This window comes from Oncorhynchus mykiss, chromosome 13, assembly GCF_057628025.1.
Source record: "Oncorhynchus mykiss isolate SJ-2025 chromosome 13, ASM5762802v1, whole genome shotgun sequence".
Lineage (NCBI taxonomy): Eukaryota > Metazoa > Chordata > Actinopteri > Salmoniformes > Salmonidae > Oncorhynchus > Oncorhynchus mykiss.
Genome location: NC_143034.1, coordinates 31183879 through 31203485, shown reverse-complemented (window position 1 = coordinate 31203485; position 19607 = coordinate 31183879). Strand labels below are relative to the sequence as shown.

At 44.9% G+C, this 19607-nt stretch overlaps 2 protein-coding genes across 6 annotated transcripts in view; both read left to right on the top strand.

The window, feature by feature from the left end:
- LOC110485973 (testis-expressed protein 2) overlaps positions 1-7504 on the top strand; it is a 65588-nt gene extending 58084 nt beyond the window's left edge. The window contains exons 10-13 of the mRNA XM_021557244.3: positions 3432-3545; positions 3710-3919; positions 4259-4379; positions 4518-7504. Coding sequence (XP_021412919.3) covers positions 3432-3545; positions 3710-3919; positions 4259-4379; positions 4518-4679 — 607 coding nt within the window. The 3' untranslated portion in view covers positions 4680-7504. The remainder of the gene's footprint in view (positions 1-3431; positions 3546-3709; positions 3920-4258; positions 4380-4517) is intronic.
- Positions 7505-7650: 146 nt separating this feature from the next.
- Positions 7651-19330, top strand: LOC110485972 (coiled-coil domain 40 molecular ruler complex subunit). Of its 5 annotated transcripts, none has more exons than XM_036940634.2 (20): positions 7651-7736; positions 8226-8259; positions 8481-8678; positions 8947-9061; positions 9219-9358; positions 9478-9561; positions 9982-10201; positions 10767-10924; positions 11496-11618; positions 11777-11898; positions 12449-12692; positions 13038-13220; positions 13817-14062; positions 14332-14545; positions 14922-15091; positions 15540-15631; positions 15900-16020; positions 16275-16463; positions 18345-18503; positions 18747-19330. In XM_036940634.2, exons 3-20 carry the CDS (start codon positions 8535-8537, stop codon positions 18999-19001), a joined length of 2979 nt encoding a protein of 992 aa, XP_036796529.2. In that variant the 5' UTR covers positions 7651-7736; positions 8226-8259; positions 8481-8534; the 3' UTR covers positions 19002-19330. The 5 variants fall into 5 exon arrangements, with proteins under 5 accessions (XP_036796529.2, XP_036796531.2, XP_090052144.1 ...); XM_036940636.2 differs by having other exon boundaries at positions 7688-7736; positions 8496-8678; XM_036940635.2 differs by having other exon boundaries at positions 7708-8012; positions 8496-8678.
- Positions 19331-19607: the final 277 nt, after the last annotated feature.

The window sequence follows — 19607 nt, the reverse complement described above, 5'->3', positions numbered from 1 at the left end:
ACATATAGAGGATTGGAGGACTCCATATTACTAAGGGGCATTTTCAGTTAGATCTGTGAGAATATCTAAGGGGCTTTTATATAATTCTACATTTATTAATAATAATAATAATCGCTTTGTTTAAAAAGTTATGATATTTTGGAGATTTAGTTTTCATGTAACCTAGAGTGAGCGAGGGGAAAAAGGCAATTCTTGAACATGGGGTGAGACATTCTCAGTAATTTGTAAATAAAGGCAGTTTGTTATTTCAAATTATTTATTTCTGGAGAATCCGAACTTGTTTATTTAGCAGACATCACTTGCTTATATTCAGCCTACACATATAAGAATATCATGGAATATTTGAAAAATGTTGTTTCTCCATGCTTGTCTCAGAGCGCCACGAAGCGATACACCGGGAAGGCTAGATATTTTGTGCCCACTCGTGATCTCTCTCTTCGGTTACTCATCCTTGGAATAGCAGAGCAGCATAACGGTCCGGGCGGCCATTGCTGTGCCTGGTGAGCAGCAGTTGGTCAAGTTCTGTTGTCCGAAGAGGAATGGGAATGTCAGTGTGAACCGAAAACCTGACGAACCGTATGTTGACTCAATCTCATTCATCGCCCTTTTCAACGCCTGAGTGAGTCAATGATTTCAATGATTCGTCTGACAAACAAAGAACTTTGTGTCCTGCGTGCCCAGGCATGGATCAAAGCTGGCGAGACATTGAATAACGTCATCTTCACAGACGAATCAACCGTGGAAGAAGATCAAAAATATTAACGAAAGCATAAAGATGTTGATGAAGAAATTTTGTTTTGAGTTACATATGTAACACTAGAGTACATAAGCATCGAATACATTGCAAATTGAGGGATTTTCACAACAGTAGGCGGGCTATAAAAAGTATATTGTCCTGCTAATAGGAAAGATTTGATTGAGCTACATTCTTTATTTTAACCACAATGTCACACACAATTTGTATCTACCTTTCCAATTACTTTTAGAGTTTGGGATTTACAAATGTGCGCTTTTAATTATTAGTTACGTTGTTTTAGTGCGAAGGCGGAGATTTTTTTTCTTTAAATTATTGTTTTATGTAGGATGCTACATTTGACCAGTTGCAATTGTAAGTAGGCCTAATAAAATCAAAATCTAACTTCTACTCGGCTGTTAAGCCTCATAGCCTTCCTCAGCCAGTTAACCTGTCTAGGACACACGTCCCCCCCCCCCCCCCCCCTCCCCTCCAACATTCCGCTGAAAAGGCAGCGCGGGATATTCAACATTATTTTTTAGAAATATTTTACTTTCACACATTAACAAGTCCAATATAGCAAATTAAAGATAAACATCTTGTTAATCTACCCATCGTGTCCGATTTTTAAAAATGTTTTACAGTGAAAACACAACATATATTTATGCTAAATCACCACCAAATCCCCAAAAACACAGCCCTTTTTCCCAGCCAAAGATAGTCACAACAGCAGAAATAGAGATAAAATGAATCACTAACCTTTGATAATCTTCATCAGATGACACTCATAGGACATCATGTTACACAATACATTTATGTTTTGTTCGATAATGATGCCATCTATTTTGTAAAGTGCACCAGTCCCTCCTGCAGCAAAGCACCCCCACAGCATGATGCTGCCACCCCCGTGCTTCACGGTTGGGATGGTGTTCTTCTGCTTGCAAGCATCCCCCTTTTTCCTCCAAACATAACGATGGTCATTATGGCCAAACAGTTCTATTTTTGTTTCATCAGACCAGAGGACATTTCTCCAAAAAGTATGATCTTTGTCCCCATTTGCAGTTGCAAACCATATTCTGGCTTTTTTATGGTGGTTTTGGAACCGTGACTTCTTCCTTGCTGAGCAGCCTTTCAGGTTATGTCGATATCTCGTTTTACTGTGGATATAGATACTTTTGTACCTGTTTCCTCCAGCATCTTCACCAGGTCCTTTGCTGTTGTTCTGGGATTGATTTGCACTTTTCGCACCAAAGTCCATTAATCTCTAGGAGACAGAACACGTCTCCTTCCTGACCGGTTATGATGGCTCTGTGGTCCCATGGTGTTTATACTTGCGTACTATTGTTTGTACAGATGAACATGGTACCTTCAGGCGTTTGGAAATTGCTTACAAGGATTAACCAGACTTGTGGAGGTCTAAAAATAGGCACTGAGTTTGAAGGTAGGCCTTGAAATACATCCACAGGTACACTTCCAACTGACTCAAATGATGTAAATTAGCTTCTAAATCAGAAAATCAGAAGCTTCTAAATCCATGACATCATTTTCTGGAATTTTCCAAGCTGTTTAAAAGCACAGTCAACTTAGTGTATGTAAACTTCTGACCGACTGGAATTGATACAGTGAAATAATCTGTTTGTAGTCAATTGTTTGAAAAATTACTTGTGTCATGCACAAAGTAAGATGTCCTAACCAACTTGCCAAAACTATAGTTTGTTATCAATACATTTGTGGAGTGGTTGAAAAACGAGTTTTAATAACTCCAACCTAGCTCAAGCTAACTTCACACCTAGCTCAAGCTGAGGAGAGGGGGGGGTTCACACCTAGCTCGGCTATTAGACAATTCTTTAGTAAAAGTTGAATAGTCTATTGTTCAGTTATAGCCCATCCAGTTACGCTTGTAAAAAACTAATAATAATGCTTTTTCCCCTTTTCCAAATGTTAAAGATTCCAATTGATAGTGTTTTTAGCCACAATCGGCCCCAACCCCAATTAATAAATTTAGGAACAGTCGATAGCGTTCTGGCCTTCGGACTAGAATGTTGAGGGTTCGAAACCTGCTCCCTGCTTTGTTTCATTACATTATTATGCCAGTCTCAGAGCAAATAGCCTGGATTGTTACTCCCATCTCGTTCCTCGCTCTCTTCCACGCGTCATTCAGCACGCTTGCGGGCGTGCTGGCAGGATATACTGTTATTTTATTCTGTATATATGAATTACAAATCAGCCTTTACGTAAATCATGTTTCTAGTCTATTGCATAGTTACAAATATGCGCAAACGTTTATCTCTACATTAACTAACATATTCCTCTCAATTGTACATTTTTTGCTTGACTCGTTAAGACATTATAACAACATACATTTGCTTCCCCCGTAATGTTTTGTCAGCCATCTTTGCTGAAGAAAGTCACCACGGACGGGTGGCTCTCGTCAAATTCGTCATTGGAACCACTCGATATGATGGGTCATATAAAAACCTTGGGACCCAAATGCATAATGAGGGCTCTAACTCCCCCTTGTGGTGGTCTGTAGCAATGAAGCCGTGACGCTGGGTACCTCTAAGTCCCGCGGTGTAAGCTTGCAACTTTTTAAATGAGGAATCACTGTATGAATAGGCTTTGTAGTTCTAAGAGTCAGCGTTCCCTCTGAAAACAATGGAGATGAATCCATACTGAATCGTGTCTGTGTGTGCGCCAGGTACAGACCACGGACGTACTGCCTAGCTGACAGTGATGAGGAGTCATCCAGTGCTGGGTCCTCAGACGAAGAGGATACTTCAGAGGTCACCAATGACGTCCCTGGAGCAGAGGGGTGAGTATTTACTTTTACCCTGATTATTTACCTTGTTTACCTTTAAAAGTACCTTTCCGTACAACTTTCATGTAATCCAGACTTGATCTTAATGCAAACTTTCACGTAAATCAAGGTAGGTTTGCGCGACAAAGTTCAACCCCTAAATCTCTCCTCTCCTTCAGACACATGGGGGGCCGCCAGCCCAGTAAGATAATGCGCTTCGTGGACAAGATCGCCAAGTCCAAGTACTTCCAGAAGGCCACCGAGACGGAGTTCATCAAGAAGAAGATGGAGGAGGTGTCCAACACGCCCCTGCTGCTCACCGTGGAGGTTCAGGAGCTCAGGGGCACGCTGGCCGTCAACATCCCACCCCCGCCCACTGACAGGATATGGTATGTTCTAAGACAGCTTCATAGAGTTACACATCATACCTCTGCCCAGCAACAGGATACAACACATTCATACCACCACAATACATAATGAAAACACTTGTTGGCATTCTTGTGCATTAGTTAATTATATTCTGCAATGCACTTGTGCCCTCTGCTGGTGACTGATCACATCCCTGGAAAACTGACATTTTGTGTGCCTTATTATTCTGAGTAACCTTTACCATTAACTTGCCCACATACTACAATAACAAATGGCTCATTGCTGCATGATCTGTTATAGTTGAAATCTACACTCTGGTGTTTCTCTAGTGTGTTTGTTGACTCTGTTTTGAATCGCAGGTATGGTTTCAGGAGTCCACCCCACCTGGAGCTGAAGGCTCGGCCCAAACTGGGAGAGAGAGAGGTCACACTGGCCCACGTCACCGACTGGATCGAGAAGAAACTGGACCAGGAGTTTCAGGTATGTGTGTGTGTGTGTGTGTGTGTGTCTGCATGCCTGTGTGTGTGTGCGTGATACCGTACTTTGTCCAAACTCTATGTCAGCATACTACATCAAATGTAACATCTCTGAATCTCTCCCATCTTCTCTTCGACGTAGAAAATCTTTGTCATGCCAAACATGGATGACCTGTGGCTGACCATCATGCACTCTGCCATGGACCCCCGCTCTTTTGGAACGCCCTCCACCTCCACCGCCGATACGACCCAGAGGGAAACGGAGCCTTCCGAAACAGAGGGGGGCGCCACTCACGGCATATGAAGGATTGTTTACAGTATTTGCCTGAAAGGTGTGAATTAGAATGGGAGCCAGGGGGCTTTGAAGTAGTATAAGGCCTGTTGGTGGATAAGGACATACAACAAGACTTCTGTTACCACATTGACATTCTAATAGCTCCATACCCAAGGGTCTTTTTTGTCACTGGCAGAACAGGATGACCTCAGTCATCAGATGAACTTTGACTTTTTAACAAGCTCACTGACCGAACGAGACAGAAGTCAGTCAACCAACCAGGAAGGAGAAACACTAAAAATAAAAACTCACTTTCTGCTCTGTTTTTTAATCTGTGTAGGATGAACAGACTTAGAAAAGTAGATTTTTCTCAGAATGGCACAAATGTAACAGTGATACAACCTAGTGGTATAGGTGGAGCGGTGTGGAGAGTTTCTGTGGGTTATGAGGTTACACAGTGTCCTATGAACACATGGTTATTTCGCATTCGCCGTTCACCTTACGTCCTAGGTAGGAAACAACTTATGTTTGGGGACCCAAATCAAGAGGGAGAATGAAGTGAAAAGAAATGGTTGAATGAGACGCGCAACCTCTAGATTATACTTTTGTTATTGTACGGGAATGTCTGCAAGAGAGTGCATGTGTGTGTGAAGCCTGACACTAAAAGCAGGAGTGCATACTTTTGATAATGTCACATGTATTATTTGCCATATGATATAAGACATCTAATGCCCCCTATGCTTTGTCCAGGTGAACACTAACCGTGTATTCACTTGTTGTGACCCCACCCACATCTCTTACTGCTCGGGGTAGAAGTTCCCCTTTACCACAGGTCTAGAATCAGATTACCCCAAATCCTAACCATTTTGTGGATGAGAAAATGTCTGACCCTATAGCAGTGGTAAGGGGGAAAGTTCTACCTACAGTATTCCCCTCTTAACTGTACACCACACCGCTTTATATGCAAATGATCACTGTGTCCATATCTGTATGGAAGCAGCTAAATGAAACCCCTCCCCTCAATTTTCTCTGCAAGCCAATGCTATAGGGTTAGCCGTCATTACCTAGGCAACATGTGTCTTTAATTCACTAATGCCTATGCAAGTTCCTTGCCAACTAAGGACATGGACATGAGGTGAGCAATGAGAAAATAGTGTATATATGTGTGTGTGTGTATGTATTTCTGAAAAGGTGTACATAATGGGCCTAACACTTTTGTTGAATGTATGTATGGCTATATTGACATTGGACTGTTTTATTGTTTGTTGTATGGAAACTATTCCTAACCAATCACATGGATTATGTTGATTGGGGTATGCCAAGTATTGCACAACTAAAACAGAAGTTTTGATTTATGTTTTCCTTGTAAACACTATTAATGAAATACTATCTACAGACATGTATTGCATATTTGCAGTGCTATTGTGTTATGCTCTCTAGCATGTACAATACCCGTGGCACATGTTGAGACCATTCCTGTTGTACTCGGAACAACAGGTTTTCATGTATTTTTTTTTCAAATTATGTAGGAAGTGTTATGCATTTTTTTATTTTTTTTTATGTTGTTTTATGTATTTTCAAATGGCCATCATCCACAGTTGCCAATGCATGGAAATGAGCCCCCTTGCCAGACGTGCTAAATGACACTTGGTAGAGTTAAACTATATGATGTACTGTGCCTTTTGCCAAAACCATCATTAATATTAAAATAAACTGTTAACTCAAACCATAATTGTAGTCTCAAATCATCACTATTGAAGTCTGAATCACCTCCTATACTCTACTGTTATGTTTTCTTCATTTTGAGGTTACGTTTTAAATGCACAGTTTTAGCATTGGATTTGTTTACATGAATTCCTATTTGTGTTTCCATTCGTTCCATTTATTTGTCAGGACACTAAAGCACTGTTGTAGAATGTCATTGATGAAGGAATATCGTTTTTTAACTTTCCTTCTAATTTGGTTTCTTGTTTAATTTTTGTTTTAACGATTATTCAGTTAGTAATATTATTATTGGAACCCTTGATAATGATGAGGCAAAAATACTAAAATAAATGATACAAATACTGCGCTATATTGCATGCAATTTTATGTTGAAAATGTGATTTATTGTATATTAACACAATTGCCCAGAGAAAGAGGTTTAGTTTCAAAAGTAATAAGACAATTCTCAAAAAGATAGGTGTCAAAGTTATTGGCAGCCCTGTTTTCAGTACTCCAGCACCGACCGTACCTTTGTGAGGATAACGACACTGAGACTTTAAAGAAAAAGCAAAATCTCGTTCTCTGAGCAATTGTATTCGTATAAAATAATATAATTCCCCAGTTTTTTGGAGTGTACAAAATAGTGTACAAATACAAAAATTTGTATTTATTTTATACAGTATTTTTGCTCATCTTTATCAAGGGTGCCAGTAATTATGGACCTGAATGTAGGTCTAGTACCAGGTTGGAATACATGTTTTGTAACTCTTTGTCTGCTTTCCTGAAATACAATGACAGAATGATGCTATGAATAGCACATCAGATTTATAACAATAAAGAGTTGATGATTCTGCAAATAGATTACTTATTTAGATTTTTAAGGACAAATTTGTTGAGCCTCATCCATGTCTACTGCTTGGCTGAAACTTGGTCTCTTAGTTGGTTGAGACCAAGTTTCCCTAAAGGAAGTGCTTTAAAATGATGCCTTTTTTATTTTTACAAATGTTGATTTAGCAGGCCTTGTTATTTTCTGTTATCGATTTTGTATGACTGAATTGCAATGGTATTGTGGTACAAATGATAAAAAAGATGAACTTGCTTTGTAATTATTTGCTCTTGATTGAAATAAAGATTTTTTTTTAATAAACCAAGTTTTTTTTGTCATAGACTGAAGTTATTTAAATTGCCACACTCGCATGCCATACATCAATATTTAAAATGTTCAAATTCCATTTCTGATAATACATGCACCTCAAAGCTTGAATAGTCCACAAATTTCAATATTCATCAGGGGCGGCACTATCCAATGACTAGGCTCTACCCCTTATCCCTTCACGGAAGTTAATCGTTTCCTAGCAACGCCTGGCCGGCTGACAAACAGAGGTGAGTCTAGCTGTTTTTAGTTTGCAAATTCAATTTTGTACTACGAGCTGCAGGATTATTTGTTGTTGCTGAAGAGGTGATAAAGCAGCCGTAAGGTTGAGTAACTTGTGCATTTCGAGAACAGTTAAAACATTCTGGTATTTTAAGCTGTTAGGTAATCTAGCTAACGTTAGCGTTAATAGCGTATTAACGAATAAGCACGCTAACTTCAAGGCAAGTGGATAGCAGCATTCCACGGGAAACATTATGCGCGTAGTAGGCATAGCCATCATATAGGTAGGTATCTGTCTTGTTTCATTTTTAAGCAAATGTACAGTATGAGGGCCTAATGAATGATTGTCGTCAACTTCATAACGTTAGTTAATATTTAAATATTTGTGTCTCCTCTGTCATGTTTTCCCAGGTGATGACAGGAGGCTTTGTCAGTCAACGTTTAAATGTGCATTTTTGCTTCAATACATTATTTTCATTCTCTGGCCTTTCTTTCAGTTCTGAAGAGGTAACTCCTTAACTCAAGAAGCAGGTAAGAGCAGGTGACATTATTTAGCAGACACTCTTATCCAGAGCGACTTACAGGAACAATTAAGGTTTAAGTGCGTTGCTCAAGGGCACATACACTGATTTTTCACCTAGTCGGCTTGGGGATTCAAACCAGCAACCTTTCGGTTACTGGCGCCAAAGCTCTTAACCGCTAGGCTACCTGCCAACATGACTGCAATGAAATCCAATGTCGCTGTCACAAAGGCAACCTTCTTGTAGTGCTGACAGAGTCAACCATCTTGGTTCCCACCGAGTCCAATGGAGGGTGGAGGAAGTGAGGGAGGAGGAGAAGAGGAGAGGAGGGGAACCCCGCCACAGGAGGAGGGGAAGTACGTTGAACAGCCAGGTGGTGCTGGCGAGGCAGCAGAGGACTCTGGGGTTACTGTACTACCTGGGCAGGAGGTTTGTGAAAGATACTACTCTACAGTATAGGATATGTTTTTTTTTTCACACGTTTCTCAAGTTAGGATTTGTGACTCATGATATTGTGTCATCTGTATTGTATTTGTTGTCATTCAAAATCATGAACTTATTCCCAAAAGACGATTTAGACATGATTTAGGCAGTGGTCCAATGCACATAATTAAATATAACCCTTTATTATTTGTATTGTAACTTTATGGATCAAAAAGTGACTTCCTGAGTGTCCTCCTGTCTGTCCTCCATGCAGGGTGGATCAGCAGAGCAGTCAGACAGGGAACAGGTCGAGGCGGGGGCTGGTTACCCAGTGTCACAGTCAGGAAACAGTGGTACAGGCGCAGCCTTCAACCCCGCCAGCAACTCAGGTCAGCTGGGTTTCAATAAGAGGGAGGGATAGAACAATGGTGGACTTTTTTTAACTGATTTCTATCACTTTTTGCCATTGACCTGAGCATTGTGACTTGCCAAGCGCGGTATCTGTTGAGGAGTGATCATGAAACATTGTTTTTTTTGGGATGCCAGATAACGGAACGATGCCCTTGCCGCCTCACCCCTCGTTGCACCTCTCAGTCCCCCTCTCCGACAGCGATGCGGACGGGTTACGCAGTGCGGCGGATGAGGGCGATGAGGAAGATGAGCTCATCGTGCTGGACCCTGAACACGTAAAAGCAGTTTCCCCGCTTAACATCACTGCTAACGTGGTTTTAAATACCTTAAGGTTTAAGCCCCGTCATGCTTATCAGACGAATGTCTTACTGTGCTTTCTCCCATCTGCCTGCAGCCGCTGATGAGAAGGTTCCAGACTGCACTGAGGAACCACCTCCACAAGCAACTGGAGAGACTCAATATGGAGTTGCGAGAGAAGGTGCAGTAGCTCTCTTCTTCTGAGGCAAAGACTCTTCATCCTTTACAATGGGCCACAATCAAATCAGCATGGACATCCACTTTACAGTATGCATAGAGTACGATTCATGCCATTTATAGTCATTCTTTTTGAAGTCACTCTTTTCCCAGGAGAGGGCGCCATTGACTTGTTTTGGCTCAATCTCAAACCGTGACCCTGTGCTTTCGTTTTTCAAAACACAGAATAAGCTAATCTGCAACTAGCAATGATCTATAAGCGGCAACAATTGATTTACAAGGATTAATCACTATTGTTATAAAAACATTTGTTTAAAGAGATCCACAGGCCTTGCAGTACGTTTCTAATGCATTTATTTGCCCTGTGCAATTCTGACCCCAACCTATGCTCTCTTTCCCTCCCCTCCTCCATCCATCTCCCTAGATGGCCATAGAGAGGTCTGAGAGCGACCACCGAGAGGAGCTGGGTGTGGAGCTGTACGGCGTACAGCAGGAGCTGGCCAGACTCCAGGCCTGTCTGGAGGGCCGTCACGAGACCAACGCGCAGGCGGCCGCCCAGCGCAGACAGGCCCAGGATCAGCTGGAGGGGGTCCGAAGCCAGTACCGCACCACAGCCATCCAGGCCGGCAAGCAGAGGTCACACGGTGAGACCCATAAAGATATAAAGAAACATGTCTTTTTTCATTCTGTGCTGAGACCACTCACTGACTTGAAAGGGACAGACACTATACAAGGATTGTATGAATACCAAACAACTGCTCACAAGAGACATAGACACATTGACTCATCAACTGTCATAAAGCACACGTTTCTGTGAACGTAAGGTGTTGTCACTTTGCTACAGATGTAGGATCTTCATTTGATCACTTTTGTTGTCTGCGCAGACAAGCTTTGTGATTTACATAAATTCACTGAAGACCCATACTAACAGTATTGCACTTTTCAGGTAACCTACTTTTGGCTAGCTAATAGCTTAACCACCGATCAAGCAACAGTATGCGCTTATTTTGCTGTGACAATATAGGTCAAATTAAGATCCTATATCTATACTATGGCTTGGGACAGGAGTTTTTCTTGACCTAATCAAGGAAAAAAAATCAGGACCCTAGCCTAGTTATAATAGTCCATAACGATATAAAGGTTTTCCTGGTCAGGTGACAGTCAGGAAAAACTCCTGTCCCTAACTATGTCTATCACCTCCTTCCTCAGTGTCCCAGCTGCAGAGTGAGGTAGAGAACCTGGCACTGCGTCTGTTCTACATGCAGGAGGTTAACGCCGACCTGCGCTCTGACATCACGGCCATGAAGAACGCCTCGCGCAAGGCCTACTCCGAGAAGACCCAGGCAGAGGAGCAGAAGCACAAACAGGTCAGGACACACGCCTTCCTTCTTTTACAACTGATTCAAGATCAGCTGATTGGCATGTTAGTTCTAATGTTAACCGTTCTGAGCCAAACCGCAAAACTGGTCCTGGACCAGATGCTAAGGGTCTAGAAATAGAATTTAAAATAATTCTTATTACTGTGGCTAAATCTTCTCTTGCAGTGTATTACAGGTGATTCCTTATATGACCCTCTCTCTCTCTCTCTCTACCCCCCCCCCTCGCTCTCTCTCTCTACCCCCCCCCTCTCTCTCTACCCCCTCTCTCTCTACCCACCCTCTCTCTCTCTCTCTACCCCCTCCCTCTCTCTCTCTACCCACCCCCTCTCTCTCTACCCCCTCTCTCTCTACCCACCCTCTCTCTCTCTCTCTACCCCCCCCTCTCTCTACCCCCCCTCTCTCTCTACCCCCTCTCTCTCTCTACCCACCCTCTCCCTCTCTCTCTACCCCCCCTCTCTCTCTACCCCCTCTCTCTCTCTATCCCCCCCCTCTCTCTCTACCCACCCTCTCTCTACCCCCCCTCTCACTCTCTACCACCCCCCACCCCCCCCTCTCTCAGGACTTGTATGTGGAGCGGTTGACCAAACACATGGAGCGGCTGACGGAGCAGATAGCTCTGTATAAAGTACAGACCATCGCCCAGTCTGAGGAGACTCAGGCAGCCAAGGAGGCCCTCTCTGAGGTACACTACTGTCCACTCCAGGTTGGGTGCAGGCTTTTGATCCAGCCAATCAATAATAAATGTGTTACTGCTTAGGCTGAGACAAAAGCTGTACACACAGAAGGAATGGGGAATGGTGGTGAACGGTGTGCCTTTTGCCTGTGTGTCTCTCGATACAGGCCCAGATGGAGATGGACTCTTTGGGGATGGAGAGGAAGCAGCTGCTGCAGCAGTGGAACAGCAGCCTGGTGGGCATGAGGAGACGAGACGACGCCTACACCGCCATGCTGGAGGCTCTACGGTGAGGCCACGTAAACGCCTAGAGTCTACACACATCACAGGAGGCTGCTGAGGGGAGGACGGGCTCATGGTAACGGCTGGAATGGAGTGAATGGAATGTTCTCAAACACATGGGAACCGTCTGTTGATGTGTTGGTTACCATTCCAGTTATACCGTTTCAGCCATTACTATGAGCCCGTCCTCCCCAATTAAGATACCACCAGCCGCCTGTGACGCGCGCGCACACACACACACACACCTCACCACACAGTGTAGAACAGCAGCCTGGCGGGTATGACGAGACGAGGCCAACACCACGGTGGAAGAGAATACACACTGGATAGACTTAAAATGGCAACCCTATTCCCTATATAATGCACTACTTTTGCCAATATGTACATTGGCCACTGTCCAATGTCTATTTACAATATAATTTGTATTTGCCGTGCATCAGTCCTGTTGGTCTGCTCTGGTCAAACGTTTCTCCTTGAGACTGGACATGCTGTCCACCTGTGGGATGCCACCGTGCACACGTCTGTCAATCTCTCTCCCTCTCCCTGCCTCCATGCAGCGCGGCCACCCACCAGGTCCGCTCTCTAGACACCGAGATCGAGGGCTTCAAGAAGTCCATCACGCAGGAGGGGGAGCGCAATGAGCTGCTGACAGTACTACTGAACCGGACCCAGCTGGACAGCGCCACCTCCAGGAAGCTGATCTCCCACAGCCACAGCCAGCAGGAGGCGCTGCAGGTCCAGTACAGCATCTACATGAGGACGCTGCAGGAGACCGAGCAGACGCTGCAACGCGTCAACACGGTGAGTGAGTGGATTGGTTTTATTTGACACATTTGTAACGCGTATAGGTTGCTTTAACCGAGGGTAAACACTCAATGAAGTCAAAAGACTTGCGTTTATTGTGGTTTGCTTCTTCTATTTCTTTCTCAAGTCCGCAGTTGATTTGTGTATCTATAGTCCTTTCCCTATGCAGGCTCCTCTGAATGCAATATCCGCTCAATGTGAAGTGACTGGAATGTATTGTCGTTGTCGTGACTCGTGTAAGTGGACGATAATACGATGAAACCCTTCTAACCTCTGTCCCCCTCCCTCCCGTCTCCCCATCTCTCTTCTCCCCCCCTCCCCTCTCTCCTCCCCTCTCTCCAGGAGTGTGGGGTGCGCCAGGTGGAGGTGTCCTCCCTGAGGAAGCAGACGGAGAAGGAGTGGGTGCGGCGCATCGAGCTGGAGGACCGCATCATGTCCAAGATGCAGGAGCATCTCACCCACGACAAGGCCACCAAGTACTCCCGACGCCTCACCGACAAGATGGCCGCCCACAAGAGGGAGAAGGTGAGCGGGGTCGGTCGCCGTATTTTTTGGGGTTATCCTGAGTGGGGCAGCGGTCTAAGGCACTGCATCGACGGCGGTCTGACGCACTGCATACAGACCCGGGTTCGATCCTGGGCTGTATCACAACCGGCCGTGACCGGGAGTCCCATAGGTCGGTGCACAATTGGCCCAGCGTCGTCCAGGTTAGGGGAGTGTTTGGCCGGGGTAGGCCGTCATTGTAAATAAGAATTTCTTCTTACCTGACTTGCCTAGTTAATTTGTTTTTTTAAAGGTGGGGCTCACATAAGTTTATTCCGGGAGTTTTTAAGTAATTCACAATATTACAAAAACTATTTAGCTGTGTATTGTCAATCATATTGTGGAGATGTGTTAGGAATGGGAGACTTTGTAAAATTACAGTACAGAAGGAGTTTACATCTGGTTGTTATTTAATATCTTGAGCTAGTTTTTCAATGACCTGTGTAGACAAAGAAAGGGTCCATTGAAAACCACACCAACCGCAATGCTACATATGAAACTTTGCTAGCGCAATGTATCACTGTGTTCAAACCAAACTCTGTGTGTGCGTCTCTCTCTCTCTCTCCTCACCCTGCCAGGAGACCCAGCTGTCCCGGCTGGAGAACGAAATGGCGGCGGTGACGCTGGAGAGCAGTGACCTCACCCTGCGCCTGGAGGGTCTGGCCCGCACCCTCGCCTCGCTGGAGACGGAGATGAGCCGCCGCAACGAACTGCTCGGCGCCAGCGAGGCCAGGATCACCAAGCGCGTCACCGTCATCGAGCGCAAGCAGGCCACCATCAACGTTTACAACAAGAAGATTGAGCAGCTCGTCGCCAGCACTGGGGTGAGAATTAACTTACAACCAAGCACCGACCAGTAACCAACTGAACACTCTGGGTTTATTTCCCTTAGAATAAAGGACTATAGGTACTGAATCTAAAATAGGTGGCACCTACAGATCTAGAATGGTATTCTATTTCTATGGTAGCACCATCCTCTACAATAAGACCGGAGCCAGAATGGATTTGAAACGTTTCAGCTTTGGGGGAAAAAAAATGCACATTTTCCTGACTTTCTATGTTGTCTTGATCACGTCCCTACATACGTCAACAGCACGAGGACCTGGGCCCGTTGGAGATCCAGGCCAGTACTCTGACCAAGCAGCTGGAGGGGGTGGCAGGAGAGATCAAGGAGCAGCAGCAGCTCTGGCTGCGGCAGCAGGGGGAACTGGTGAGACTGACCCAGGAGAAACAGGCCCGGAGCGCCGCCCTGCTCACACTGCAGACCCAATTCACCATCCTACAGCAGAGGAAAGTCCGCACCGAGAGTACGGTAACACACACGGGCGCGCACACTCACTGACCATGGAGAAAGTGGCCCGGAGCACCGCCCTGCTCACACTACGGACACTAGTGTCATACACCTACCGGTACCCAGCCCACATGGGCTTACAAAACACTACAGCATAAAATAACATTTGACAAATTATGAGCATAGAATACAGCTACCATATAGCCCCACTACACAAACAGTACATGTATCCTTCTCCTCCAGGCATTGTGAACCCACAGAGCAATCTCAATCACTCCCGGTCTGAATCAAGATTCCAGACACTTCACCATTTTTGGGGTCTTTGTGACCCTACCCTAACAAAACACACGCTAACCCATGGACTCCCCACCTCTCCGCTGCCTCCCGTCCAGGTGAGATACAACAGGAGCAACGGGAGCAGGCCGAGCTGGAGAGACACATGAAGGAGCTGATGGCGGACATGTTGAAGCTCAACTCCCTGCTGAGTGAGAACAGGCATCTCCACCAGGCCCTGGAGCAGGGCAACGTTGTCATGGAGACTGACTTCCTGCACAGACTCAAGGTCAGACTGGTGGTCACGGTGGGGGCTATTTCTGGTGTTCATCAGTCCCTCAGTCAAATACACACACGTATAAATATGTACGTTTCAGTCCTGAACCACTGCATTCTATATTGCCCCACAAAAGCAAAACGCAGTAACTACGTTGTTTGTTTTTTTTACTACAAAATCTGACTTACAAAGTCTTTTTCTGTCTAGACGGACAGCAATTTCTGATGCACCACGATCGATGTTGATCAACAGGCTTGTTCTTGTGTCAGGAAACAAAATACCGTGCGTTAATCAGATATACCTGGCCGTTACAACCGATCAAAGGCCTTTTTATCCAAATCAAAGGGCAGTATGCTAGACACACCTACTCAGACTGTAAATAGACGTATAGAAATGCGTATAGAAATAGAAACGTATACCTCATGTATAACCGTGTACTCCTGTGACGTCGTGTGTTTAGGAGGCGGAGAGAAACTCCATTGAGACGCAGATGAAGCTAGAGAGGATCCAGGAGGAGAAGGACAGGCTGTTCAACAGTCTGGTGGAGTCAGAGTGAGTCAAACAGTAGCAAAGTGGTCCTCCTAGAAACATGAGCCTCCGTCTATCTGTCTGCGAGTGTACGTGTGTGTGTGTTTCACGTGCTTGTGTTATATGGGTGTGTGTTTTTGTTGAGTTCACCGGCGCTTCCACATCTGCGTGGCTTGCTGCTTGGGGTTTTAGGCCGGGTTTCTGCGGCGCACTTTGCAGACATCATGTAAAAAAGGGCTTTAGAAAATAAATTTGTTGATGTTTATTTGCGTGCGTGCATATGTATTTTCAGGCGTCAGATCATGCTGTGGGAGAAGAAGACCCAGCTGGTGAGAGAGACCAGGTCGGCTGTGGACTCTGAGGTGGGCCAGGGAGACATCCGCACCATGAGGGCTGAGATCCACCGGATGGAGGTAACATCACACACACTGGAGAAACCAAGAGCAACTCTCACATCACACAATCTTTCACTTAGTCCCTCCTACTGTAGGTCGATACACTGTATCTCCATATAGAAAACGACAACATTGTGTTGCTGTCTTGTACGAAATGTACTATACAAATCATGTTTGATTTGATTCCTTAGCGCGCTAAATGTGGAATAGGTAGGACACCTCATATACTCATGCACCTGTTTCACCCCTTCAATGTGGGTGTGTCCCTACAGGTGCGATACGGTCAGCTGATGAAGCAGCAGGAGCGCCTACTGAGGGAGATGGAGGGAGTGGTGGCTCGCAGGGAGACTATCGTGATGCGCAGTGAGGCCCAGGCACGAACCGACCGCAAGCAGCCCACTCACACCGACTTCCACGGCATCCTGCAGGGCCTGCGTCGGAAGATACTGGACACACAGAAGGTGGGGGTGTGGGTCGGTGGGTCAGTTGGTGTGTTGGTGGGTGTGCGTTCCTGTGTGTATGTACAGTACCAGTCAAAAGTTTGGACACCTACTCATTCATGATTTTTCTTTATTTTTACTATTTTCTACATTGTAGAATAATAGTGAAGACATCAAAACTATGAAATAACACACATGGAATCATGTAGTAACCAAACAAGTGTTAAACAAATCGAAATATATTTTATATTTGAGATTCTTCAAAGTAGCCACCCTTTGCCTTGATGACAGCTTTGCACACGCTTGGCATTCTCTCAACCAGCTTCATGAGGTAGTCACCTGGAATGCATTTCAATTAATAGGTGTGCCTTGTTAAAAGTTCATTTGTGGAATTTCTATCCTTCTTAATGCGTTTGAGCCAATCAGTTGTGTTCTGACAAGGTAGGGGTGGAATACAGAATAAAGTCCTATTTAGTAAAAGACCAAGTCCATATTATGGCAAGAACAGCTCAAATAAGCAAAGCGAAACGACAGTCCATCGTTACTTTAAGACATGAAGGTCAGTCAATCCAGAAAAGTTTATTCAAGTGCAGTCGTAAAAACCATCAAGCGCAATGATGAAACTGGCTCTCATGAGGACCGCCACAGGAATGGAAGACCCAGCGTTATCTCTGCTGCAGAGGATAAGTTTATTAGAGTTACCACCCTCAGAAATTGCAGCCCAAATAAATACTTCACAGAGTTCAAGTAACAGACACATCTCAACACCAGCTGTTCAGAGGAGACTGTGTGAATCAGGCCTTCATGGTCGAATTGCTGCAAAGAAACCACTACTAAACGACACCAATAATAAGAAGAGACTTGCTTGGGCCAAAAACACAAGCAATGGACATTAGGCCGGTGGAAATCTGGCTGATCAGTCCAAATTTGAGATTTCGAGTTCCAACCGCTGTGTCTTTGTGAGACGCGGAGTAAGTGAACGGATGATCTCTGCATGTGTTGTTCCCACCGTGAAGCATGGAGGAGGAGGTGTGATGGTGTGGGGGTGCTTTGCTGGTGACACTGTCAGTGATATATTTAGACTTCATGGCACACTTAACCAGCATGGCTACCACAGTATTCTGCAGAGATATAGCATCCCATCTGGTTTGTGCTTAGTGGGACTATCATTTGTTTTTCAACAGGACAATGACCCAACACACCTTCAGGTTGTGTAAAGGCTATTTGACCAAGAAGGAGAGTGATGGAGTGCTGCATCAGATTACCTGGCCTCTACAATCACCCGACCTCAACCCAATTGAGATGGTTTGGGATGAGTTGGACTGCAGAGTGAAGGAAAAGCAGCCAACAAGTGCTCAGCATATATGGGAACTCCTTCAAGACTGTTGGAAAAGCATTCCAGGTGAAGCTGGTTGTGAGAATGCCAAGAGTGTGCAAAGCTGTCATCAAGGCAAAGGGTGGCTACTTTGAAGAATCTCAAATATATTTTGATTTGTTTAACACTTTTTTGGTTACTACATGATTCCATATGTGCCACTGTGCAGCCTACAATACATACTGTAGTAAACATGGAAAAGGGCCTAATTCCTTACATAAGGGAGAGCAGGCCATGTCTGTACTACAGAATGCGGGGCACGTGGGAGACCCGGGGTTCAAATCCCCGTTGGAGAGAAAGGAGTAGGCTGTCCTTGTAAATAAAATGTATTCTTAACTGATTCCATATGTGTTATTTCATAGTTGTGACGTCGTCGCTATTATTCTACAATGTAGAAAATAGTAAAAATACAGAAAAACCCTTGAATGAGTAGGTGTGTCCAAACTTTTGACTGGTACTGTATATGCTTCATGTGTGTCTATGTTGTGTGTGTGTGTGTGTGTGTGTGTGTCTCCCCACCCTAACAGCAAGCGGAGGAGTGTGACGGGGTCCTCAGGGAGCTGCAGCAGGGCCAGTCCAGTCTGAGCTGCAGTCTGCGGGACAAACAGCTGCAGCTGGGAGAGCTCCACAGTGCCAGAACTGTCCTCACCTCAGACTTCCAATGTCTGCAGGACACCAAGGAGAGGGTACGCGATGTAGACACATTCACCCATTCACTCTCAACATTATTCCTGCCCAATGTATTGTTATCCATAGTTGAGAAGTGGTTTGCGCTGTGCATAGCTATTTGAATATCTCTTTTCATCTCATGTCTTTTTTAATCCCTTTATCCATCCTCCTTTTCCTCTCTCGGTCTGGTTCTCTCGCTCTCTCACACCCAATCTCTCTCTCTATCCTCCCTTTCTCCCTCTCTCTCTCTCTCTCTCTAGAACCTGGCCCGTCTGGTCTCCCTCCAGGGCCATGCCAAGCAGCTCCAAGCGGTGCGTGAGGGTCGCTACAGCGCCCTGTCCACCAGCGAAGCCTTGGAGCCTGCGTTGCAGAGGCAGGAGGAGCGTCTGCACGCTGTGACCACCATCCTGCACCGTGTCCAGCAGGAGTTCCCCCAGCACCAGGGGGCGCTACGACGCCTCTCCCTAGCCCTGGCCGCGCGCCTGCAGACTCCGATTGGTCAGGAGACCCACTGACTATTACATGACTGAAAACCCCCATCATAGGATTACTCACGGAGTAGATTGGAGATAGAGATCCATCATAGTTGTCGGGTATTACTGCTCTATGGTGTTCCATGTTACTCTGGCTGTTAGGATTAGGGAGCTGGACTTGGGGTGGAAGCTCTCCTCCTGGCCATGTTTGGGCAATTTTGGTTTTCAGAATATTTCAATTTATTTTTGTTTCACTTGATAGAATGAAGAGTTGATTTAATATACAGTATACACGGATATCCTACCAGCGTGTGAAAATAATATTGTCCATGGATAAACTGAAGATACACATAAATAAACAATGAAAGCAACATTTGGAATTCTTTCTTTAGTTAATATCCACAAACTAGCTAAATCTTAAGTGTGGAATCACTAAAGCCAGCCTGTGGATGATCATATGTCATAATAACAGAGAAACATCATACAATGCCATTAAGCGTCACTTAACATAAATGAAAGGTTCTGTCCATCAATGTCAAATATCAGATAATACTGGATAATAATCGGTCAATTGGCTGGTTCCCCCACCCAATAAGCAGTCGCTGACATCATAGTCAGGAAGTGGTCCCAGATGGTCCCCTCTCTCCA

Bases quoted from the DNA above. Each gene is read 5' to 3' on its own strand.
- LOC110485972 (XM_036940634.2), top strand. From the start codon at position 8,535: ATGGAGGGTGGAGGAAGTGAGGGAGGAGGAGAAGAGGAGAGGAGGGGA. The intron at 9,062-9,218 runs GTCAGCTGGGTT...TTGGGATGCCAG, and splicing joins CAACCCCGCCAGCAACTCAG to ATAACGGAACGATGCCCTTG. The intron at 14,546-14,921 runs GTACGGTAACAC...CCTCCCGTCCAG, and splicing joins GAGGAAAGTCCGCACCGAGA to GTGAGATACAACAGGAGCAA.